General features: G+C 43.6%; 1 protein-coding gene across 2 annotated transcripts in view; it reads right to left on the bottom strand.

The window, feature by feature from the left end:
- Positions 1 to 9,569: 9,569 nt before the first annotated feature.
- The window catches only part of LOC120997402, a 31,344-nt gene continuing 14,253 nt past the window's right edge, over positions 9,570 to 26,660 (bottom strand). For both annotated transcript variants that reach the window (XM_040427475.1, XM_040427474.1), the window contains 2 exons: positions 18,231 to 18,283; positions 9,570 to 10,238 (listed from right to left, as the gene is read on the bottom strand). In XM_040427475.1, the coding sequence (XP_040283409.1) occupies positions 10,097 to 10,238; positions 18,231 to 18,283 (195 nt within the window). In that variant the 3' untranslated portion in view covers positions 9,570 to 10,096. The remainder of the gene's footprint in view (positions 10,239 to 18,230; positions 18,284 to 26,660) is intronic.

Raw genomic sequence — 26,660 nt, 5'->3', positions numbered from 1 at the left:
CAGATCCCACCGTCCATTGAAAAGGGTAAAATCCGGCCCCCAAAAAATTAATGCAACAACAATTGACATTCGGCAGATGTTAAAATCTGCATGGCAGCTCAATTTCTGCAAAACGCACATGAGATTTGTCTAATCTCATACACATTGCTAGTACTGTATTACGCTGTTTGTTTGTTTTTGTACAAAATGCGAAAATTTTGCAATGACTTCTATGTAGAGAAAAAAAGTGCAACTCATGTCACCTTCTTGTGCAGAGAAGAACTGGCCATGTAGCCCATGCCTTAGGCTACATGCACACAAACGTTGTTTGTTTCTGTGTCCGTTTGTTTCTGCGTACAGGATGCGGACCCATTCATTTCAATGGGTCCGCAAAAAATCAGTATGTCCGTTCCGTAGCCCCGCCAAAAAAATAGAACATGTCCTATTCTTGTCCGTTTTAGGCATTGTTACAATGGATCCGCAAAAAAAACGGATGACATACGGAAGTTATCAGTTGTTTTTTTTTGCGGATACGCAATTTGTGGACTGCAAAACATATACGATCGTGTGCATGTAGCCTTATGCTGTTTATTGTGTGGAACTACACTGCGTGCAGAATTATTAGGCAAATGAGTATTTTGACCACATCATCCTCTTTATGCATGTTGTCTTACTCCAAGCTGTATAGGCTCGAAAGCCTACTACCAATTAAGCATATTAGGTGATGTGCATCTCTGTAATGAGAAGGGGTGTGGTCTAATGACATCAACACCCTATATCAGGTGTGCATAATTATTTGGCAAAATGGGTCAAAAGAAGGACTTGACAGGCTCAGAAAAGTCAAAAATAGTGAGATATCTTGCAGAGGGATGCAGCACTCTTAAAATTGCAAAGCTTCTGAAGCGTGATCATCGAACAATCAAGCGTTTCATTCAAAATAGTCAACAGGGTCGCAAGAAGCGTGTGGAAAAACCAAGGCGCAAAATAACTGCCCATGAACTGAGAAAAGTCAAGCGTGCAGCTGCCAAGATGCCACTTGCCACCAGTTTAGCCATATTTCAGAGCTGCAACATCACTGGAGTGCCCAAATGCACAAGGTGTGCAATACTCAGAGACATGGCCAAGGTAAGAAAGGCTGAAAGACGACCACCATTGAACAAGACACACAAGCTGAAACGTCAAGACTGGGCCAAGAAATATCTCAAGACTGATTTTTCTAAGGTTTTATGGACTGATGAAATGAGAGTGAGTCTTGATGGGCCAGATGGATGGGCCCGTGGCTGGATTGGTAAAGGGCAGAGAGCTCCAGTCCGACTCAGACGCAAGCAAGGTGGAGGTGGAGTACTGGTTTGGGCTGGTATCATCAAAGATGAGCTTGTGGGGCCTTTTCGGGTTGAGGATGGAGTCAAGCTCAACTCCCAGTCCTACTGCCAGTTTCTGGAAGACACCTTCTTCAAGCAGTGGTACAGGAAGAAGTCTGCATCCTTCAAGAAAAACATGATTTTCATGCAGGACAATGCTCCATCACACGCGTCCAAGTACTCCACAGCGTGGCTGGCAAGTAAGGGTATAAAAGAAGAAAATCTAATGACATGGCCTCCTTGTTCACCTGATCTGAACCCCATTGAGAACCTGTGGTCCATCATCAAATGTGAGATTTACAAGGAGGGAAAACAGTACACCTCTCTGAACAGTGTCTGGGAGGCTGTGGTTGCTGCTGCACGCAATGTTGATGGTGAACAGATGAAAACACTGACAGAATCCATGGATGGCAGGCTTTTGAGTATCCTTGCAAAAAAAGGTGGCTATATTGGTCACTGATTTGTTTTTGTTTTGTTTTTGAATGTCAGAAATGTATATTTGTGAATGTTGAGATGTTATATTGGTTTCACTGGTAAAAAGAAATAATTGAAATGGGTATATATTTGTTTTTTGTTAAGTTGCCTAATAATTATGCACAGTAATAGTCACCTGCACACACAGATATCCCCCTAAAATAGCTAAAACTAAAAACAAACTAAAAACTACTTCCAAAAATATTCAGCTTTGATATTAATGAGTTTTTTGGGTTCATTGAGAACATGGTTGTTGTTCAATATTAAAATGAATCCTCAAAAATACAACTTGCCTAATAATTCTGCACTCCCTGTATGGCTCCATTAAAGGGGTTCTCTGGGCTTTTACTATTGAGGACCTATCCTCAGGATAGGTCATAAATATCAGATCTGCGGGGGTCCGACACTGCACCCCCGCTGATCAGCTGTATGAGGAGACGGTGCACACGTGCTGCCTCCTGTCTCTCCTACTGTTCACCACTGCTGTCACTGGCAAAGCAGCAGCGAGACAGGAGACGGCACGTGCTCACTATGCGCGCCGTCTCCTCATACAGCTGATCCGTGGGGGTGCCGGGTGTCGGACCCCCGCCGATCTGATATTGATGACCTATCCCAAGGATAGGTCATCAATAGTAAAAGCCCGGACAACCCCTTTAATAATACAGGCATAAAGCACTATACACCGAGATCAAACCACTGGGGAATCTGCCAAACAGCGCTCGCCGTGGTCTCCGTCTGTGGCTGTTCCCTTGGTTACATCGCAATGGAAGAGAGTTACTCCTATTAAACCTCCTGTCTGAGCTAATTGCAATCTGCATAAGATACCAGGCACGCTCCATTTCTTAATAATTCATTGCATATTAGAAGAAGGATGACACAGCTGCCAACACTAAGCACTAAAATACAATGTATAGTGTATATGTAACAGACAACATAAAAGACTAAGCCCCCTTTCACACGAGCGTGACGGATTAGGTCCGGATGCGTTCAGGATGCGTTCAGTGAAACTCGCACTATTTTGCAAGTTAGTTCAGTCAGTGTTGTCTGCGATTGCGTTCAGTTGTTCAGTTTTTTCCGCGCGGGTGCAATGCGTTTTGATGCGTTTTTTTCACGCGCGTGATAAAAAACTGAAGATTTACATACGTCTCTTAGCAACCATCAGTGAAAAACGCATCGCACCCGCACTTGCTTGCGGATGCAATGCGTTTTTCACTGAAGCCCCATTCACTTCTGTGGGGCCAGGGCTGCGTGAAAAACGCTGAATATAGAACCTGCTGCGATTTTCACGCAACGCAGAACTGATGCGTGAGAAACAACGCTCATGTACACAGCCCCTTTGAAATGAATGGGTCAGAATTCAGTGCGGGTGCTATGCGTTCATGTCACGCATTGTACCCTCGTGGAAAACTCGCTCGTGTGAATGGGGCCTAACAGAAACATTGAATCAATATAAAAACACAGGTTCCATACAGGCAGCACTATGTCGATTCTCATTGTGGTATACAGTGTGAAAGGTCTATACACTGTTTTTTATTATTCCGATGCATCTAAAATTGAAAAAAATTAAGCAACTGCCTTCATTAATGAGGTTTTCAGGGAGTAGAATATTGATGACCTATCCTCAGGATTAGGGATGAGCAAATCGACATCGGATGAAACATAATTCGCATAAAACTTCGTTCTAATACTGTACGGAGCAGGAGCTCCGTACAGTATTAGCTACTTTCACACTTGCGTTCAGAGCGGGTCCGTCTGGGGTCTGCACAGACGGATCCGCTCCTATAATGCAGACGTTTGGATCCGTTCAGAACGGATCCGTCTGCATTATAGTTTAGAAAAAATTCTAAGTGTGAAAGTTGTTCAGACGGATCCGTCCAGACTTTACATTGAAAGTCAATGGGGGACGGATCCGTTTGAAAATTGCACCATATTGTGTCAACTTCAAACGGGTCCGTCCCCATTGACTTACATTGTAAGTCTGGACGGATCCGTTTGCCTCCGCACGGCCAGGCGGACACCCGAACGCTGCAAGCAGCGTTCGGGTGTCCGCCTGCTGAGCGGAGCGGAGGCTGAACGCCGCCAGACTGATGCATTCTGAGCGGATCCGCGTCCACTCAGAATGCATTGGGGCAGTACGGATGCGTTCGGGGCCGCTTGTGAGAGCCTTCAAACTGGGCTCACAAGCGGAGCCCCGAACGCTAGTGTGAAAGTAGCCTTAGAATGTATTGTCTCCGATGAGCCGAAGTTATTGCTTCACGAGACTCGCAAGACTTTGCGCAATAACTTCATAAATTAATTTGTACTGTAAAAAAACATTTCCCAAACTCGGGTTTGGTTCCAAGGTACCACTTGGAACCGAACCCAAGTTCGGGACATGGTTTTTTACAGTACAAATTAATTTATGAAGTTATTGCTCGAAGTCTCGTGAAGCAATAACTTCGGCTCATCGGAGACAATACATTCTAATACTGTACGGAGCTCCTGCTTTGTATTGCAGCCCAGGACTGAGCTGCACATATGTCATGTAACTGATGATGTCACTGGCTAGGTAGAAGCAGCAGAGCTCACCGGAGCGCCGCAGGCTCTTCAATCAGCTGATCGGCAGGTGTGCCTGGGGTCAGATCCCCATTGATCTGATCCTGATGTCCTATTCTGAGAACAGGTCATCAATATTCTACTCCTGGAAAACTCCTTTATAACCATTTTGTGTATGCAGCTCCTTTGCTGACCCATGTGTCTCCATGATTACAACTCTAAGCAAACCCTATCTGACTACTTGCTAATCTACAGAGAAGGAGCAGATAGCAGGGAATGACACATGGCACAGAATTCAGCACATTTGCTGAATACACAAAATAAGAAACTATTTGCAGGTGGATTTGAGTCAGAAAAGGCGTCCAAAGCCTTTAATTTCATCCATATTGACAAATGGGTTACCTGAATGGGACCAACAAACATAAAAGACTTAGGCCTCTTTCACATGGGCGTTGCGGGAAAATGTGAGGGTGCGTTACGGGAACACCCGCGATTTTTCCGCGCGAGTGCAAAACATTGTAATGCGTTTTGCACTCGCGTGAGAAAAATCGCGCATGTTTGGTACCCAAACCCGAACTTCTTCACAGAAGTTCGGGTTTGGGATCGGTGTTCTGTAGATTGAATTATTTTCCCTTATAACATGGTTATAAGGGAAAATAATAGCATTCTGAATACAGAATGCATAGTAAAACAGCGCTGGAGGGGTTAAAAAAAGAAATAAAAATATTTAACTCACCTTAGTCCACTTGATCGCGTAGCCGGCATCTCCTTCTGTCTTCATCTGATCTCTGCAGCAACAGGACCTGTGGTGACGTCACTCCGGTCATCACATGATCCATCACCATGGTAAAAGATCATGTGATGACCGAAGTAATGTCACCACAGGTCCTATTGCTGCACAGAGATCAGATGAAGACAGAAGGAGATGCCGGGCTAAGCGATCAAGTGGACTAAGGTGAGTTAAATTATTATTTATTTATTTTTAACCCCTCCAGCGCTGTTTTACTATGCATTATGTATTCAGAATGCTATTATTTTCCCTTATAACCATGTTATAAGGGAAAATAATAATGATCGGGTCTCCATCCCGATCGTCTCCTAGCAACCGTGCGTGAAAATCGCACGGCATCCGCACTTGCTTGCGGTTGCTTGCGATTTTCACGCAACCCCATTCACTTCTATGGGGCCTGCGTTGCGTGAAAAACGCAGAATATAGAACATGCTGCGATTTTCACGCAACGCACAAGTGATGCGTGAAAATCACCGCTCATGTGAACAGCCCCATAGAAATGAATGGGTCGGTATTCAGTGCGGGTGCAATGCGTTCAACTCACGCATCGCATCCGCGCGGAATACTCGCCCGTGTGAAAGGGGCCTTAACGCGAGGGTGACGGATGACCAGCACCATGCCCCCCCCCACTAATTAATATACTGTGATAGTTTTCTAAGAGCAAATACAATAAATGACCTCTCTTTCATGCTATTAAGGGGGTATTCCATAGACTTTAAGGGCTTATGCATATGACCTTTGGGTGCTTTGTGATCCGCAAATCATGGATGCTGCCCGTGTGCGTTTCACACTTTGTGGAATGGAACAGCTGGCCCCTAATAGAACAGTCCTATCCTGGTCCATAATGCGAACAATAATAGGACATGTTCCAAAAAATAACACATTCGTGTGCATAAGCCCTTATCCTTAGAAAAGGTCATCAATATCAGATCACTGGGGATCAGACACCTGCGACCGCGGCCAACCTACTGTTTAAAGGCGCTGCAGTGCACCGGAACTTGGACAGCTCCATGCAATGTGGGGGAATTTTTTAATTCAGCTTTGCTTTGAGTCTGCACCGCCGTAATTTGCACCAAATGTATATCACGTTTGATAAATCTGGCCCATCTTTAAACATAAAACTTGTGTCTAGAGATTTTAGGCCTATTGCACACGACTGTATGGCTTTTTCAGCATTTTGCGGTCCGCAAAAAATACGGATGACATCCGTGTGCATTCCATTTTTTGTGGAACGGAACAGCTGGCCCCTGATACAACAGTCCTATCCTTGTCCGTTATGCGGGCAATAATAGGACATGTTCTATCTTTGAACGGAACGGAAAAACGGAAATGTAATGCATACGGAGTGCATTCCGTTTTTTTTGAGGACCCATTGAAATGAATGGTTCTGTATACGGACAGTATACGGAACGCAAAAAACGGAATGTACACGGGGAAAAAAAACGTTTGTGTGCAAAAGGCCTAAGTCTGGGTTTTGTACACCATCCCGCTACTGGAGTAAAACTGAACCTTTTTTGTGACTTCTCAGTTGATAAATCTAGTGTGCACCTAATTAGAAGTCACTATTCCCACCTTCTCACCAACTTTTCCAAAGTGCCAGGAGCAGCGTAAAAGCACAACAACAACAACAACAATTTTTTATTTTTTTTTTGCACAATAATTGCTCTTGCAAACAGCAGATCAAAGAGGGTGCTGGGAGTTAGTCGTCTCTGATCAGGTACTGATTGCATATCCTAAGGATAGGTCATCACATCAGTAGTCATGGAATACCCCTTTAAATCTAACAAAAAAAATAAAAAATAACTTCCTGAAGGACAACTCGGAGCCCTATGTCCTAAAGTGCTATCAAAATACTTTCACAAGGCATATATACTGTATATACAGTGCAGACCCCATGCAACGCTGTGGGCATCTTTGTCAATGTGATTATGATAAAATTCCTAAAATTGCAACGATAATTTGTAGACACTAAGGGCTCTTTCGTGCGTCAGTGAATTGCGGATGTGTGATGTCTGTGGTTACCATGTACCCATTGTCTTTAATGGGAGTATTCACGCATCAGTGGTTTTTCACGTCAGTGACACCATTAAAGTTACGGATCCCTCACGCACATTAAAGTCTATGGGTCCGTGAAAACTACACATACAACATGGATGCCGTCAGTGTTTGATCTGTGGTTTTCATGGAGCTTTGGAAGAAGATGCTTTGGAAACAAAATTTCAGCTTTGCAGTGTATGTGGAATATGGATGAAACACGGAGGGCAAAAAACTGACACACGGACCAAACATGGATCCTTCATGGACATCTTGTCACGGATGTCATCGAAGACACGTCGTGTGAATGAGCCCTAACAGAGAAAATTCCTTTTACAGCTCCAGATAGATAAATCTCCATCAAAGGTTCTGTTATTTTTTTTATTTTATTTTTTACAAAAAGCTCCAAATGAACCAAGTTTAACCCCTTAAGGACTCAGCCCTATTTCACCTTAAGGACTTGGGCATTTTTTGCAAATCTTACCAGTGTCACTTTAAGTAGTAATAACTTTAAAACGCTTTGACTTATCCAGGCCATTCTGAGATTGTTTTTTCGTCACATATTGTACTTCATGACACTGGTAAAATGAAGTAAAAAAAAAATCATTTTTATTTATAAAAAAATACCAAATTTACCAATTTTTTTTTAAAAATTGCAAATTTCCAAGTTTCAATTTCTCTACTTCTATAATACATAGTAATACCTCCAAAAATAGTTATTACTTTACATTCCCCATATGTCTACTTCATGTTTGTAGCATTTTGGGAATGATATTTTATTTTTTGGGGATGTTACAAGGCTTTGAAGTTTAGAAGCAAATCTTGAAATTTTTCCGAAATTTTCAAAAACCCAATTTTTAGGGACCAGTTCAGGTCTAAAGTCACTTTGCGAGGCTTACATAATAGAAACCACCCAAAAATTACCCCATTCTATAAACTACACCCCTCAAGTTATTCAAAACTGATTTTACAAACTTTGTTAACCCTTTAGGTGTTCCACAAGAATTAATGGAAAATAGAGATACAATTTCAAAATTTCACTTATTTGGCAGATTTTCCATTTTAATAATTTTTTTCCAGTTACAAAGCGAGGGTTAACAGCCAAACCAAACTCAATATTTATGGCCCTGATTCTGTAGTTTACAGAAACACCCCATATGTGGTCGTAAACCGCTGTACTGGCACACGGCAGGGCGCAGAAGGAAAGGAATGCCATACGGTTTTTGGAAGGCAGGTTTTGCGGGACAGTTTTTTTTGACATCCATGTCCCATTTGAAGCCCCCTGATGCCCCCCTAGAGTAGAAACTCCATAAAAGTGAGTATTTGCTAATTAGGCGATTTGGTTCAACTAGGCGGGGACTTGAATTTGTCCTGGGCGCGGTTATCTTCTCCCTGGCTGCGAGCACATCCAATCAGAGTGCCCCGCTCTTAGTCAGGGAGAAGGAGCTCAAGTTCTGCGCCATCTTGGAGTCCCCGGTGGAGAGAGCATCGCAGCAGCGGTGGCATAGGCGGCAGCAGCATCTGCCGGGGACTCCAAGATGGCGCACGGCTTGGGATGTGTAAAAGCTTCAATTCCCCGCCTAGTTGAACCGAATCGCCTCATTAGCATATGAAGCACCAAAAAAAAAATCACAGAGACATGCACTACTTTCGTCCGTGATGCAGCGCCCATTGAAGTCTATGGGTCCATAAAAATCATGGACACAACAAGGATGTGATAGGAGATGTGTCCATGGAAAACAGATGAAACACGGAGGGCAAAAAACAGACACTCGGACCAAACACGGATCCTTCACGGAAATCTTCATGAATGAAACAAGGAAAGATTTTTTTCACATATGTCAAATGCAGAAGGAAATGTGAACGAGGCCTAAGGATGATTCTATCATGTCAAAGTCCCTCAAAGTCCACCATTGTATAGAAAATAAAGACCCAGCTGTCTATTCAGGGTCCACCCAAAACACCAAAAAGCTCACCAATGTGTTTTTAATCTTAAAGGGGTTTTCCCACAGAGACAGTGCTAGGGGGATTACCGTTCTCGAGATCTTTGAGGATCCCAGTAGTCAGACCACCAGTGATCAAACACTTATCCACAATCTTAAGGGGGGTTTCCAACGCTTTAATACTGATGACCTATCCTCTGGATAGTTCATCAGTATCTGATCAGTGGGGGTCTGACACTTGGGACCCCCGCCAATCAGCTGTTTGAGAAAGATAGGTCATCAGTTATAAAGTTATAAAGTGGAAAACCCTTTTAAGTGTTTTGTGGGAAAACCCCTTCAAAAGCATAGCCCTCTTAAAAGGAACACCACTTTGTGAAGACCACCCATTTATCTAGACCAGAATTGCTGTGGGAGATTTTCAGTCCATCATATACTATATTGTCCTTATTTTCGAAAGGACCACCACTGTAAAAGACCGATTTCCAGTGCGATTTTGGCCACTTCTAAGAAGTTTAACCTTAAATCAAAACTTGATTAACAACTTGTCCTGACCTGTGTGCCTGGATTTGGCCACCGCTGGTCTTAGTACTGGATTGCATTGTATTTCTTACACTCCTAGAGCTCCGTTCAAGCCTACAGGTCATCGGCCTACCAGAAATGAATTTCAGTAGATTGCACTACATCCTCCTGTCCTGCTGGGAAGGTATATAATTATCATGCTATTAACTCACTGGGTTGCACCCCATTGTGGAACTGGGTGCAGTTAGAGGACATTTTAATTATCGCATTTTGCAGATCTATAGTAACTCAACAGGACAGCGGCTTGCCTAGGGACAGCCCATCTTAATGACATATTGAAGATAATATATTTAAATATAATAGTTATGTAAATACACTAATAACCGAGTGCTATCTATGAAGCAAATTAAAGTTGGAAAGCTGGTGGAGGTCAGGGTTTGAGCTTGGACATGCTTTGGCTCTCACATTTTTTGGCAGTGCATTGAGGGGACGGGGTGGAGTTGTGAGTATTCTTCTTCAATGCTTTCCATCAGGGCTTCCTCCGTGTCATCATAGGCAATAGGGTTGTCTGCTTCCGTAGGATCAGGACACGTGTGTGACGGCCTAAGAATCAACAGAACAAAGATAAAATGTTCAGAATGTGCAGCTTTTCAGGTTCTTATTTTTAGAGTCACAATTACTGTAGAATGGTCCATAAGTGAAAATCACATTGCATTATGGTGGATAATGCAGTATGGATATTAGATATTAGAAAAATCTGTGAATGTGGTCCTAAACAATGATCATGAAAAAATGTCATGAAGCTATTGTGGATCATGGTTAAAGGGGGTTTCCGACATTCTGATATTGATCTGTCCTCAGGACAGGTCTAAGAAACCCAAGACCCCACCTGTTTTAGGAGGATGTGGTACTCTAGTGAGCACTGCGATCTCCTTGCATCTTACAAAGCACAGCGCTGTACATTGTATAGTGGCTGTGCTTGGTATTGCAACTCAGCCCTATTCACTTGAAAGGGACTGAGCTGCGCTTAGGCCATGTGACCGACAAATGTGATGTCACTGGCTGAGGAAGAGGCCGCAGTGCTCAACGGAGCCCCACAACTGATCTGATCGGTGGGATTGCTGGAAGTGTGATCGCCGCAGATCTGATATTAATGACCTTTACTGAGGCTAGGTCATTTATATCAAAATCTCAGACAACCCCTTTAATTTTCTAGCCTAGAAGATTAAAATAAAGAAACTAATCAGGGTGGACAGGAATATTTACAGTAGCCTTGGATGTACTGGGCCATCACTTAGTTCCAACCAGGACTTAAAACTTTTCACATAGTGCTAAGGTCATAAGACGGTCCAAGACGCTCTCCTCAGTGTGGTCAATACAAGGACAATCAGCTATAACACTTGTATTCCCCATGAACTAACAATCCTGTAGAATCATTTCCCACAACTCTATTATTCCTCCTAGAAAAGAATGAATAAACTGATAACTGGGCCTGACCTCCCAGCACTGCCGGGGGTTACATAGTATTGTATTGATTTATGATGCTATGTAACCCTTACAGTTCTGGAATGTATTAGATGACACTAACAGCATTATGTCAATGTCATCTAATACGTTTCAGTACTGTAAGGCTGGTTTCACACGGGCGTTGCGGGAAAAGGTGCGGGTGCGTTGCGGGAACATGCGCGATTTTTTTTGGTACCCAAACCCGAACTTCTTCACAGAAGTTCGGGCTTGGGATCGGTGTTCTGTAGATTGTATTATTTTCCCTTATAACATGGTTATAAGGGAAAATAATAGCATTCTGAATACAGAATGCAAAGTAAAATAGGGCTGGAGGGGTTAAAAAAATTATAATAATTTTTTAACTCACCTTTATCCACTTGTTCGCGCAGCCGGCATCTCTTCTGTCTTTAACTGTAATAATAGGACCTTTAATGATGTCACTGCGTTCATCACATGATCCATCACCATGGTGATGGATCATGTGATGAGTGTAGTGACATCATCAAAGGTCCTATTGCTCACAGTTAAAGACAGAAGAGATGCCGGCATGATGGTGATGGATCATGTGATGAGCGTAGTGACATCATCAAAGGTCCTATTGCTTACAGTTAAAGACAGAAGAGATGCCGGCTGCGCGAACAAGTGGATTAAGGTGAGTTAAATTTTTTTATTTTTTATTTTAACCCCTCCAGCCCTATTGTACTATGCATTCTGTATTCAGAATGCTATTATTTTCCCTTATAACCATGTTATAAGGGGAAATAATAATGATCGGGTCCCCATCCCGATCGTCTCCTAGCAACCGTGCGTGAAAATCGCACCGCATCCGCACTTGCTTGCGGATACTTGCAATTTTCACGCAACCCCATTCACTTCTATGGGGCCTGCGTTGCGTGAAAAACGCAGAATATAGAACATGCTGCGATTTTCACGCAACGCACAAGTGATGCGTAAAAAAATCACCGCTCGTGTGCACAGCCCCATAGAAATGAATGGGTCATGATTCAGTGCGGGTGCAATGCGTTCACCTCCCGCATCGCATCCGCACGGAATACATAATGCTATGTGAGGAATAACAGAGAAACAACAAAACCGAGAGTCCTAAGGCAAAGGTTCACATCTGCGCTAGGTTCACATTAAACATTGTCCTGACTTCATAATTAGCTTGCTAAGCAAGGATCTTTCATTACTTACTAAACTGATGGGTAGCTCTAAAAATCTGGCCCTACCACTGAGGGTATAAAATCTAATTAAAGGGGTTGTCCCATGAGTAATATTCTACATTTGTCAAACCAGCACCTGGATCTGAATACTTTTGTAATGGCATGCAATTAAAATTTTTAAATAGCCACTGAGTTAGGCTAGGACTACACTGGCAAGCGCCCGATTGTATAGGGAGGGTGCTTAGGGACTGATGGTCCTCCCCATTCCTCCCTTTTCCCCTAGGACGTTTAGGGAGTCTGGCCCCGTCACGTTAATGGTTAAGTAGGTGGCAGATTAGGGCCATAGGGAAGTTCTTCACTCCCAACACCGGAGCATCCCCTACCGCAGGTGGCCAGGAGGCATGGCCGAAGTGGGTCCCGCAAGCGCCAGTCCCGTCGCCGTTCCAGGGTTTCCGGTAGAAGTAGGCACTCCAGTTCCTCCAGGCGGCGCTCACCGCCGTCTTCAGATGGAATGTCGAGCGCGTCTGAGGAGTCTGGTCTGATGTTGCAATCAAAAACCGTAAGAGGCAGGTGCCTACCATCCATCCAGGGTTCTCAGCCTGGTCACTGTAGCTGCTACTTCGGTGGCACCATCCATGACTACGCTACGCCTGGTGAGTACCAATGCACTGGGGCATGGGGAGCGGGAGGTTCTTGTATAGAGATGGAGTTGTTACTATGGCACTCCTGGATGCAGGGCACCCTGCCCCCCCCCGAATCATTCTTATAGCTCAGCGTTAATGTAATTTCATGTGCAGCGTTCTTGGTTTACAACTCCTATAATCTACTTTTAGCATGCTGCTTTATAGCTGCTTGGATCAGGTCGTTGCCTCTAATGGGCAGGGTTGTGAGTTCATATCCCTGCAGAAACTTTTGTACTACATCCGCTTATAGATCTAGTACGCTATATGCTCCTTCTATAGATGGTACGCTATAGGTTTTATGTTTGTGATATATAGTGTCGCCATATGTTTGTACTGTATTCCCATTTTAGAGATGGGATGCATCCGCGGCGGTGCCATAGGGTAGCTTAATAGTATAGTATGGTGTAGGAATGAGTTGAGTCCAGACTTGGTTGTACGGAAGTTCACCAGTTGTTTTAGTTGTCATATACGGAGAGTTATTCTATACCGTAGTGGGTAAGGCTTATACTGACGGTCTGGGGTTTAATTCCGAGTATTGTTAATCCACACGATCCGAAGAGTTGTTTTTTTTTTAGCAGGAGTTTGGCGAGGTACAGCTATAGCCATTGGTATAGTGACCTTCCTTGAGTATAGCCACCTCTGGTTCAAGCCCAGGAGAGAAGTATAAGTTTACATAAAAAAAAAAAAAAAATTACATGAGATGACGTGGTTATTTCACATATTGACAGAGGTAGGGTGTAGTAGTGGTAACACTTGGTCCCTCTGGGTGTCCTGTGGTTAAAGAATTTAAAAAAAAAAAAAAAAAACATAAATAAATGAAATAAAATAAAAATAGGAGAGTATAAGGGAGCGGTATATTCGGGTGCTCCTACCTGCGGACACTAGACCGTGTGTATGTTATAAAAAATAAATAAAAATAAATTTGTTCTATTTGGGCTTTCAATAATGGCATATATGACAGGGTTTGTTTATATATACGGGGGCTGGGCGCAGTAGTAGTAATACCTCTAGCATTCAGCTCTATAGCCCGTGGTTATGACCTTCCTTTAATATAGATGGTTGGGAGTTCATATTATTACAGCCACATTTGCTGTGTTTCTCCTGCTGAAGACTACGGTACTGGTCCGCCGGACCGAGGTTGATAACTGGTATGGTTGATAACTGGGCACTTCTGCTGAGCTTCTAACATGTCTATGCAGGCTGGCAGCTTGGTGGTATTTCAATTGCCTCATGTCTAGTGTTACAGGAGTTACAGTTCAGATTCAGTAGGGCAGAATTCAAGGGAGATGTACACTATGTAAGCAGTACGAGAGACTTTATTCTAGTACAGCTGGGTTGGTCGCAGTTGGGTGGATATTGCGGGATCAGTAGTCGCAGGTATTCTCCGATGGTAAGCCAGAAGCGGATAACCAGGTCCGTTCGTAGACATCGCTCAGGGTAGAGCCTTGATACAAACACAATTCATGGAGTTACACAGTAAAACTGCAGCCTTTCATTCCCCGTTCAGATCTAGGTTTTGAGGCGGGTCAGACACACTGACTGGTCCTCTTGACGGGCCTTCACAGGTCAGCATGCTGACCCTCCAAGTATCATTTTGCATGTATCGTTCCATTGTATGGTAGGCGATACGGGTATAGTTAGGGAGTATTTACTTTGGAAAGCCATGTCCCGTCTCCTTCCGCCTTCTGTTCTGGCTGATTGATATTTCCTCCGGGGTGTTTGTCTCTTCATTCGAGGCCGCACTGCGTTGTGGGGGTGTTATCCCAGGTTTTTGTACGGGGTAATAGTACTCTTGGGATTGTTTCTTTTTTGGTTGTCGAGAGGTGGAAGTCTTTTGGAAAGGGATCCGGTAATTCAGGTGGTCATAACTTCTTCCGGAGGTGGTTGGTATAGAGTTGCACCAGGGGCGCGGTGATGCTGGTGACCCACGCTGTGGTAATGCCCCTTGTCTATTCCGGAACTCAGGACCTCATGTGTCCTTACATATGATGATCCCTCAGGAAGTTGGTGGTAGGGTAGTTGGTGGTAATCTCCCAGGTGGGTTGTTCTGGGCCATATATGGGAAGGTGTTATGAATACAATACAATACAATACAAAGGTATAGATCAAGGGGCGGTAGTTCGTCACCGTTATCGGAAGTTGCAGCTATATAGTGTAGTGGTTACAGTCCTCTGGATCAACGACCCCTCTCCGGTAGCTATAGCCTGTAATATTGTTACACTCCAGAAATACCTCCAGGCCCCTCTTGAACTTTTTGGTGAACTCACTGTCACCGCCTCCTTAGGCAGAGATTTCCGTAATCTCACTGCTCTTAACCTAAAGAATCCTCTTCTATGTTTGTGTACAAACCTTCTTTCCTCCAGACGCAGAGGATGTCCTCTTGTCACGGTCTCAGTCCTGGGGGTAGATTGATGATGGGAGAGAACTCTGTAGTGACCCCTAAAATGTATTCATGGTAATTAGATCCCCCTCAGTCGTCTATTTTCTAAAGTGAATAATCCTACTTTTGATAATCTTTCAGGGTATTCTAGTTTCCTCATTCCAATCATTACTTTAGTTGCCCTCTTCTGAACCCTCTCCAGCTCTGCTATGTCTGCTTGTTCACGGGAGACCAGAACTGTACACAGTACTCCATGTGTGGTCTGACTAGTATTTTTAAATGGGGTTGGACTATGTTCTCATCACGGGTATCTACGCCCCCCTTTTTGATCAACCCGTTTTCTTATTGGCATTGGTTTTTAATGGGACATGATGGCGTCTTCCGCTTGAATGTTAGTCGGAACAATTACTTTTCCGTCTGTAAGAAAGGTTCAAACAGACTCGGTTCTGCTGGGTGGTGGTCGGAGCCCCGTTGGGAGAACGGGTTTCCTCCGTGGTGGCATTTCAGTACAGCGGAGATATGGTGGTAGCAGATGGCGCTGGGAGTCCAGTGCTGGGCATACCGCTCTGATGATTAAGGTTTAACTTGCCCGCTGGGAGTCCAGCGTTTGGCATACTGGTCCGATATTATGGTTTATTAAGGTTTGCCGCTTTAATAAAGAAGCTGTGGCCGATCACCATCCAGGAAAAATAGTGACACAGTTGTCGGTGTTTTTATTATGGGTCAAGGTTGGGTAAAGTGGCCAAGGGTGAGTTAAAGGTGTTACCCCTTCCCATGTTTCCCTGAATACCAGCAGTCTGGCAAGCGCCCGACTGTTAAGGGAGGGTGCTTAGGGACTGATGGTCCTCCCCATTCCCCCCTTTTCCCCCTAGGGAGTCTGGCCCCGTCACGTTAATGGTTAAGTAGGTGGCAGATTAGGGCCATTAAGGGTTAATTTACTGGGGATCCTCCTTAAACAGGATGGGGGCGGTGCAGGAATCCTGAAGGTTACATATACCCCTTCCCTGTTCCGGTCACTTCCTCTTGAAAGTGGAAGCAAATTGGCCCTCCCTACCTTTGTGGTTATTCTTAGGAGACAGGTCAAGGTGCACGGTTATGATCAGTTATGGATACTTGGTTATTCTGTTTTGTTTTTTCTATTCTTCAGACCCCCCACTGGGAGTCCAGCGGTTTGGATATCGCTCCGATGATTTCGGCTTTTGAGAGCTGCAAATTCTGGTTGAGTTTATGAAGTCACAGCTGGCGGCATTTGAGTACAGCGGAGATATGGTGGTAGCAGATGGTGTAACTGCTCGCTGGGAGTCCAGCGCTGTGCATACCACTCTGATGATTACGGTTTAACTTGCCCACTGGGAGTCCAGCCTTTGGCATACTGCTCCGATATTATGGTTTAATAAGGTTTGCCGCTTTAATAAAGAAGCTGTGGCCGAGCAATAAAGCGACAGAGTTGTCAGTGTTTTTGTTATGGGTCAAGGTTGGGTAAAGGGGCCATGGGTGAGTTAAAGGTGTTACCCCTTCCCATGTTTCCCTGAATACCAACAGTCTCATGTTGCACAACATATTTTATGTTGCACTGCAACATGATGCGACACGACCAGCCACAGTATGTCGGAGCGCTACACCATAGACTAGCATTATAAAATATCAATGTTGCATGACAGGTTGCAGTGTAGTTGTACCCTATATGTCGCCATGTATTCCTAGCCTTATTTGCTGAAATCTGTCTGAATAGCGCCACCTGCTGTTTGCTCTTTTTCAAAATTCTTTGCCACTGAGATGGAAGCACATGCTCTCTTCCATCCTTCAACTACCACCAGCTGCAGCAGAAAGGGCACACCCCTGAGAAAGGAACCCCCCCCCCCCCCCCACACACACACAGCTGCTAGCTTGAATTAATCTGGCAGAGCAATTGGAGCAATGAGTGGAGAGATCCCTGGATCCATGTGAGGTACAGGGCTGGTTCTAAGTAACTGGCATGTACTATATGATACTGGATAATTTTTTACATTAATCATGGGATACCCCCTTTACTGGTAAGCGCCTTTGGTTGTGTGGCCAAAGTACATTTCACCATGGCTAGAAGATGATGCCATGTACGGTCCAAACACCACCTTGCTCACTTTCCACAAGCAGTTAAAGGGGTGTTCCGGGCTCTTAAAATTGATAGTATAGGTCGTCAATATCCGATCAGTAGGGGTCAGACTCCCAGCACCACCACCAATCAGTTAGTTGTTCCCTGCAGCTGCCGTAACTAGCACTGTGAAAGTGTAATGGCCGTGCTGGGTTACTCCAACTCACTTCCTATTCACTTGAATGTGGGCTGACCTTCCATAACCCAGCACAATCACTACACTGACAGTGCTAGTTCCGAAATCTGCAAGGAACAGCTAAATCGGTGGGGGTGCTGGGTGTCGAACCCCCACCAATCAGGTATTAATGACCTATCCTGAGGATTGGTCATCAATATCAGGAGCCCGAAGCATCCCTTTAAGAGTACAAAAGTATGATTAGGGGTCTTTAAAGTCATTTTATGGGAGTGTGCACTGTGATATCTGGCATCAGATACAATATCTCAGCCAATCCAATCAGAGCTGGGTGAATACAGTTGAACTCAGATTTAGGTATGTCATTCTTCAAGTCCTTAGACTCTATGGGGTATCCATGTATAGTTTCAAATAATATAAATTATTTATGGACTGGAACAACCCATGGATTTCTGGGACTTCATCACATACTACTGCTTTTGTCAGTTCTTTATTGGGACAAGTTGTCTATGGGTGTTATTCTTTCGACTATTTTCCCCTGCAGTTCAATCTGCCTCAATCAGACCCTCATACCCTAAGGATATTTTTTGCGTACATACTTGGGTAAGTTGTTGTTGTTTTCAAGGTCAAATATTCCTGTGGTTCCTGGAGCCTGAAATGTAGAAAACATTGTTTATTTGTTGGACCACTTTACCTTCTGTAACCATTTGCTGTTGGCATATCATCCACACGGCGCAGAACAGATGAGGCTGACAAGGATGTGATTCAGAAACGGACTTCTTCCTGAGTTTGCATGTTATATTCAGCCTAATGTACTGTGTGCATTTAATTCAATGACAATCCTGGGTGTGCACATAACTTACTCATTAACTTTTATTAGCTCTTTCTGGGAGGGTGATGGCAGCAATACTGCTACTGAGTTCTACGTTATAAATTTTGCAGAGTTAATTTTTCTAGCATAAATAACACGATCCTTATTCTCTGGGTCAGTACGATTACAGCGATACCAAATACATAAAGTTTATTTTGAGCTTTACTACTTTTGCCCAATACAAACCCTTTTAAAAAAAAAAACAAAAAAAAACAACATTTTTTTTTGGGCATCACCAAATCCCAAGACCCATAATCTTTTCTATTTTTCTTTCTATGGAGCAGTTTGAGGGCTTGATTTTTGTAGAACAAAATGTAGTTTTCATTGGTATCATTCTGGGGTACTGTACATGACACTTTTTGATAGCTTTTTATTTTTTTTTTTTTAGTGGTGAATAAGCAAAAATCAGCAATTCTGGCATTTTTTTACGCTGTTACCAGTACAGGATAAATTACATGATAATTGTGTAGTGCGGGTTGTTATGGATGCGGTGATACCAAATATGTGGAGGGGATTTTAGTTTTGCAATTTTTTTCCATTAATTTTTATTTTATTTTAACTATTTAATAGTCCCAAAGGGGTCTTTAATAGGCCATCTTCTGATCGCTTTCCCTACCACCCATACACTTACTGAGGGGCCTGTGTGATATGCCGACGACATGCCGTCCTGGAGGAAAAAACAAGCCTAGCATTGATTGGCTGCAGTACAGCAGTAAATTCTTATGACTGTCCTCACTCTACTGCTACTGGCTTTGTTGTAGAGGCAGAAAGAGAAGAGGCTGTACGGCTCTGACACCCAGAAAGGTCAGGGGACAGTGTCAGGGGGCCCAGCGGTGGATCCTCCGATGCTCTGACGGCCAGTCTGACGCTGGACAGAAGAACACAGAAATTGGAGGATCTGCAGCTGAAAAGGAGGACCATGTACAGGTAAAACTCGAAAAAATAATGCAACTTAAAAGGTGAAACTAACATATGAGATAGACTCATTACATACAAAGCGAGATATTTCAAGCCTTTATTTGATATAATTTGGATGATTACGGCTTACAGCTTATGAAACCCCAAAGTCACAATTTTAAGGTACCCTTTGCTCAGGGGGTATGGATTAATTAGCTGACTACAGTGTGACACTTTGAGCCTAGAATATTGAACCTTTTCACAAAACTCTAATTTTAAGCTGCATTAATGCAATTCCTTTTAATTTGCATTACTGAAATAAATAGACTTTTGCACGATATTCTAATTTTTTGAGTTTCACCTGCAAGTGTTTTGAACCGGAGGGCTGCTGTAGGTACAATAGTAACTGTATAAATTCCTTTGCACTGAGCTCCCCAAAGTGGTGGCTGCCAGCAGCCACATTTAGAATATACCCTGTGAGGAGAAGACACAGAGCCGTATGGGGAGATTTATCAATGTATTTAAGGGCTCTTTCACACCTGCGTTATTGTCTTCCGGCATAGAGTTCCGTCGTCGGGGCTCTATGCCGGAAGAATCCTGATCAGGATTATCCTAATGCATTCTGAATGGAGAGAAATCCGTTCAGGATGCATCAGGATGTCTTCAGTTCCGGTACGGAACGTTTGTTGGCCGGAGAAAATACCGCAGCATGCTGCGCTTTTTGCTCCGGCCAAAAATCCGGAACACTTGCCGCAAGGCCGGATCCGGAATTAATGCCCATTGGAAGGCATTGATCCGGATCCGGCCTTAAGCTAAACGTCGTTTCGGCGCATTGCCGGAGCCGACATTTAGCTTTTTCAGAGTGGTTACCATGGCTGCCGGGACGCTAAAGTCCTGGCAGCCATGGTAAAGTGTAGCGGGGAGCGGGGGAGCAGCATACTTACCGTCCGTGCGGCTCCCCGGGCGCTCCAGAGTGACGTCAGGGCGCCCCAAGCGCATGGATCACGTGATCGCATGGATCACGTCATCCATGCGCATGGGGCGCTCTGACGTCATTCTGGAGCGCCCCGGGAGCCGCACGGGCTGTAAGTATACTGCTCCCCCGCTCCCCGCTCCTACTATGGCAACCAGGACTTTAATAGCGTCCTGGGTGCCATAGTAACACTGAAAGCATTTGGAAGACGGTTCCGTCTTCAAATGCTTTCAGTACACTTGCGTTTTTCCGGATCCGGAGTGTAATTCCGGCAAGTGGAGTACACGCCGGATCCGGACAACGCAAGTGTGAAAGAGGCCTAAGCCAGCTATATGGTGTAAATACACATCGTGACATTTACAAAATATTTTTTGCAACAATTGTAATCTCATCACTTTTCTGAAGTCGCGAGAAAAAAGGTGGGTATTAGAGGGAAGGGCAAGGCTTCACGCGGACTGCCAGAGATGCGCCTAATTTATTAGGAGTCATCTGCCTCTTAATAAATAAGGTGCATTTCACTGGCGCAGAAGGATCAAGGCTGATGTATGGGAATGTCAGTCTTGATAAATGACGTATAATAATGTGTTCAGACAGCGCGCCATATTTATGAAGCAACTGTCTGCTTTTTCTGAAATATGAGCTCTCCTCCAATTAATTAAAAAAAATCATAATTTGTTATATAGCTCATTGACAGAGGAGCATTTTGCTGTGGACCCTATAAGATCTGTGTCCCTAGTAGGACACCATGTAATTGATCAACTTATCAGGAGATTCTTCTAACAAACAGGGATAACTTGAAGCAGAAAAACCTTTTTAAAGGCCCCTTTTTACTGGTGAATTGAGCAGAAAATTGTCAGGAAGGAATCATACCTTCCCGACCATTGCTTGCTCGTCAGTTGAGGAGACCGCTGTATGTACATGCAGTATGGGGAGGAGAGAACGCTAATGCCACCGCTCGTCCCCATACAGAATCATTATTTGCTGGCAGCAGACACTAGAATCTGCTGCCGCCAAACAATGATTTAGGTAATCGCACCAACGATCCTATTACCAGATTATTGCAAATGAGCGTTCCTACGAACGATTGTTAGCAATTATCTGCCCACTGCTCGGGCAGTGCAAATGGGCCTTAAAGGATATGTACGGTACACCTTCGGAGGCAATTTTTTATGATTGCATGTTACAAATTTTTGGCTAAAAATCTTTTTTTCAATTGCCCTTTATTAAAAATATTGAGCTGTTGAGGGAGGAGGGAGAGCGCAACGCTATGATCACGTCATCACGTCCACCCCCCCTGATATTGTAGGAACCTAAATGGAGAGAAGATGAGATCCTTTTTTCAGTAGCCCTTCATCGTCCCTTTCTCTCAGTGGCGCTTACCTCCGTGTGTTGGCTGTCTCCGTGATGGACGGTGGTTTTGATCCCCGCTGACTCCTTTGCTGCGCTTCCTGGCATCTGATCGCGTTAGGACGGAAGGATCGCTTGCTCCTCTATGTGTTCTGAAGGTGAATTGCGGCCGGTCTGGCTGCTGCGTCCTTGCTCCCCCCTCGTTTGTCAAGCTGATGTTAGGTTCATCTGCCCCTCTGCCCCCTTGCCCTGCTGCCTCCTAGCGAAGACGTGGAAGCTCTTTGGACTCCTCTTGTTGTTCCCCGCAGTTGTGCAGTCGCGCAGGTCCTGCCTGTCTGTTTGGTCCTTGTTTTTCTTTTGGATTGTGGTACCAGAGACCTCTTCCTCTGACCCTCTGATTTGCTTGCCCTCTTCCTGTGGTTGTCCTGCAGGGCTCTCCTGGACTAGTGCTGGGGGTTGAACCAGAGCAGAAGACCTTGAGACTCTGAGAAGACGCCGGATTGGTGAGAGCTATCCTGGATGTCCTCCACTGGCCTGGATTCCTTGTTCTCTCTCCCCCCCTTGTGTTTTGTGTTTACTTCCTGGACTTATCTAACCTTACTTGATCTTAACTAACCCCCTGTAACAATTTAACTCTCTAACCCTTATTCCCCTGAATCCCCAGTATTTCAAGGAAATATTAACTTATTGAGGTTTTGTGGGGGGGAAGAAAAAAAAGAAAAAGATATATAAAAGCTTTACTGGGGAAGAGGAAAAAAAAAAAGGGGGTGTGCTGGGGAGAGAGAAACTGAAGAGAGGAAAGAAGGGGAAAAAAAAGAAAAAAAAAGAGAATTTAAGAGGAGGGGGAGAGGGGAGCAGGGGGCAGAAGAAGAAAAGAAAAGGAAATAAAGGAAGAAGAAAAGGAGAAAGAAAAATAAGGGAAAAAAATAAATATATATAATATATAAAAGAGGGACGATAAAGAAAGAAGAAAAAAAAAAAAAAAGAGATGGCAACTAAACAGAATAGACGCTCAACAGACCTGACCGTGGGTAAGGTAGCACAGAAACAAATAGAGTCCTCTAGAATTGATCAGTTTTTGAGATCGCCAAATTTAAATACCAGGTCGGGACTAAAAGTGAAGTTGGATACTAATACGAAAAAAAATACTTATGAACATAGACCGGAGGAGGCACTTGAGGGGGACCCCTATATTGGAGATGGGGAAATGCCCATGGACAACCTCTCTCCATTAGAGGAAATCTTATCCATTGTTAAAAACAGTGGAAAAGCGATACAAAATATAGCTGTTCAATTGGGGTCAATACAGACTGATGTCCTTATTATAAAAGATGATTTGATAAAGATTCGGGACAGAATTAAAGAATTAGAAAATACAGTGACCAATTTGGAACAAGTGAAAGCATTAAAAGCGGAGAACATTACAGTAAAAATAGATTATAACTATTTGAAAAAAAAACCTGTTGATTTGGAAGATCGCTCAACAAGATGTAATGTACGAATTATTGGTCTAACAGAAGACGCTGATGATAAAAATCTAGCAGGAACAATACTATCTATTATTTTTGATAATTTTGGGAAGGAACATTTTTCATCCTTATTTTTAATTGAAAGGGCCCATCGAATTCCTGGGGGTAAACATCTTAGGGGGGGCGGCCGCCAAGGACGGTAATAATCAAGATGCTGGCCGCTTCTGATAGAGATATGATTCTGAAGTGAGCACGAGATTCCCTTTCGATTTCGTATAATGGATGCAAACTTTTTTTTTCTTCCTGATTTTTCAAAAGAAGTCCAAGATAAGAGGCGTACTTTTCTGGATGTTAAAAAACGCCTTCAAACCAAGGATATTAAGTACTCCTTTCTATATCCGGCTAAGTTAAGGATTGTGTTCAATAATACTGTGCGTTTTTTGATACTCCAGATGCGGCAACTGATTGGCTAGATCGGAATAATGTTTAAAATCTGTATTTTTTACAGGTTTGGCTGAGGGAGTAGGGTAGAGATTGTCCTAGTTAAGAGGTCTGTCACTTTTAGTGATGGAGCAAGGGGGATACGGGGTGTGGGGGTGGGGGGAAGGGGTTTAGATGGGAGGTTGGGCTTTGATGTGTCTATACTTGAGGTGGGGAGCGGAGCGAAGATCGGGGAATTTATTAATTGGATACTTTAGGAATAAGTAATGGCAACAAGAATACTCACGTGGAATGTTCAGGGCTTGGCGGAGAAGATAAAAAGGCAGGCGGTCTTAGATTTGATACGGAGACATTTACCAGCTATTGTCTGCCTGATAGAAACCCATTTTACACAGGATACGATTGTTCGACTTGGGGGGTAGATGGGCTACACAGGTTTATAACTCTACATATACTAGCTATTCCAGAGGAGTTACAGTCTTAATTCATAACCGGATTAATTTTGTATGTTTGGCATCGTCTATTGATAGACAGGGGAGATAAGTCTTTCTCCATAATAGGCTGGATGGGAAGCTATGTATTTTGGCCTTTATTTATATTCCTCCTCCTTTTTCTATACAAATACTGACCTGTCTGATGACGTTTGTGGATCAATGGCCTGATTGTCTGGTTATTGTCAATGGGGATTTTAACTGTGTGAATAATCCAGAGGTGGATAGGATTACTATGGGAGGGAATATTTATTCCCCGGCCCAGGGGTACCCCTTGGCTCGGTTTTGCCAGGAGGTTGGCCTCGTGGATGTCTGGGAATATCTATTCAAAGGAAAAAGAGCTTTTTCCTGTATAAGTAAATCTGGAAGATCTATGTCTAGAATTGATCTGGCCCTGATAAATAAAGGATATTTAAACTGCATCAAACGTATGAAATATGAGACCAGATCGGTTTCAGATCATGTACCTTTTTTAATAGAGTTGTGTATGGTCAGGAATAGCCTTAGACAGAAACCCCCCATTCAGATTGAACCCCTATTGGCTATTAATAATTGATAATCATGACCAGATAGAAAAAGAGATTATCTCCTTTTGGGAAAAAAACACCGCCTCAGCTAAGCCTCAACTTGTTTGGGATGCATTTAAAGCGGTTATGAGAGGGATTTTTATCAGTACAATTGCTAATTTGAGTAAATGTTATGCTATGAAGGAGAAAGAACTAAAGGAAGCAGCTGCGGCCGGAATGGATGGCTATACCAACTTAAAATCAGAGGAAGCTAGAGAAATTATGCAGAGGACAGGTCGGCTTTCTCCGACTTTCTTCTGGATAAAGCGCAACAGAGGCTATTTTTTAGGGGACAAAAATATTTCTCAGAGGCAGGGCGTCCTGGGAAGATGCTGGCTAGGGTAATAGCTAGCCAGGATCCAAAGAAAGAGATTCGTAGTATTCGCGCTTCGGATAGGACAATTATTGAGGATCAGGAGGGAATAATGGAAATATTTACAAATTATTTTTGTGACCTATACGAATCGGAGAGTGTTATCCCAGAGGATGCGATTGACTCATACTTGGACTCTATTTCCCTTCCAGTTCTTACAGTCAAAAAGAACGTTTGGAGAGGGACCTATGTCTTCAAGAGATAGATGAAGTAATTAAAACTTGCTCAGGCAATTCCTCTCCTGGAATGGATGGACTCCCGTATGAGTTTTATTGTAAATATAGGGAGACTATTCTTCCCTATCTGTGGGAAACTCTGTTTCAATAAAGGAGAGATCCCTTCCAGAAACCATGACAGAGGCCGTCATTATATTGGTACCGAAGAAGGGTAAAGACCCTAACGATTTGGGGTCATATAGACCTCTCTCTCTTCTTAATACAGATGTTAAACTTTTTTCTAAGATCCTGGCGATGAGGTTAACTAGTGTTATGACATCAATTATACATCCAGACCAAACTGGTTTTATGCCTAATAAAGGGACCCATTATAATTGACACCGCCACTTTACTAATTTACAGACGTCTGGAGGGGGATTCACGATCTATCTTGTCTATTGATGCCTCTAAGGCTTTTGATAGAGTTGAGTAGAGGTTCCTGTGGAGAGTGCTTCATAAGATGGGCTTCGGCCCTAGGTTTATTGGTATGATAAAACTTCTGTATAGATCTCCTACCGCAAGGTTGAATATAAATGGGTGTCTTACAAGTAGTTTTCCTATGACTAGAGGCACTCGCCAGGGATGTCCACTCTCTCCGCTTTTATTTGATATCTACACTCACCTAAAGAATTATTAGGAACACCTGTTCTATTTCTCATTAATGCAATTATCTAGTCAACCAATCACATGGCAGTTGCTTCAATGCATTTAGGGGTGTGGTCCTGGTCAAGATAATCTCCTGAACTCCAAACTGAATGTCAGAATGGGAAAGAAAGGTGATTTAAGCAATTTTGAGCGTGGCATGGTTGTTGGTGCCAGACAGGCCGGTCTGAGTATTTCACAATCTGCTCAGTTACTGGGATTTTCACGCACAACCATTTCTAGGGTTTACAAAGAATGGTGTGAAAAGGGAAAAACATCCAGTATGCGGCAGTCGTGTGGGCGAAAATGCCTTGTGGATGCTAGAGGTCAGAGGAGAATGGGCCGACTGATTCAAGCTGATTGAAGAGCAACGTTGACTGAAATAACCACTCGTTACAACCGAGGTATGCAGCAAAGCATTTGTGAAGCCACAACACGCACAACCTTGAGGCGGATGGGCTACAACAGCAGAAGACCCCACCGGGTACCACTCATCTCCACTACAAATAGGAAAAAGAGGCTACAATATGCACGAGCTCACCAAAATTGGACTGTTGAAGACTGGAAAAATGTTGTCTGGTCTGATGAGTCTCGAATTTGGCGTAAACAGAATGAGAACATGTATCCATCCTCTGATGGCTACTTCCAGCAGGATAATGCAGCATGTCACAAAGCTCAAATCATTTCAAATTGGTTTCTTGAACATGACAATGAGTTCACTGTACTAAAATGGCCCCCACAGTC

The sequence above is a fragment of the Bufo bufo genome, chromosome 4 (genome assembly GCF_905171765.1).
Source record: "Bufo bufo chromosome 4, aBufBuf1.1, whole genome shotgun sequence".
Taxonomy (NCBI): Eukaryota; Metazoa; Chordata; class Amphibia; order Anura; family Bufonidae; genus Bufo; species Bufo bufo.
This window is presented reverse-complemented; position numbering and strand designations above follow the sequence as displayed.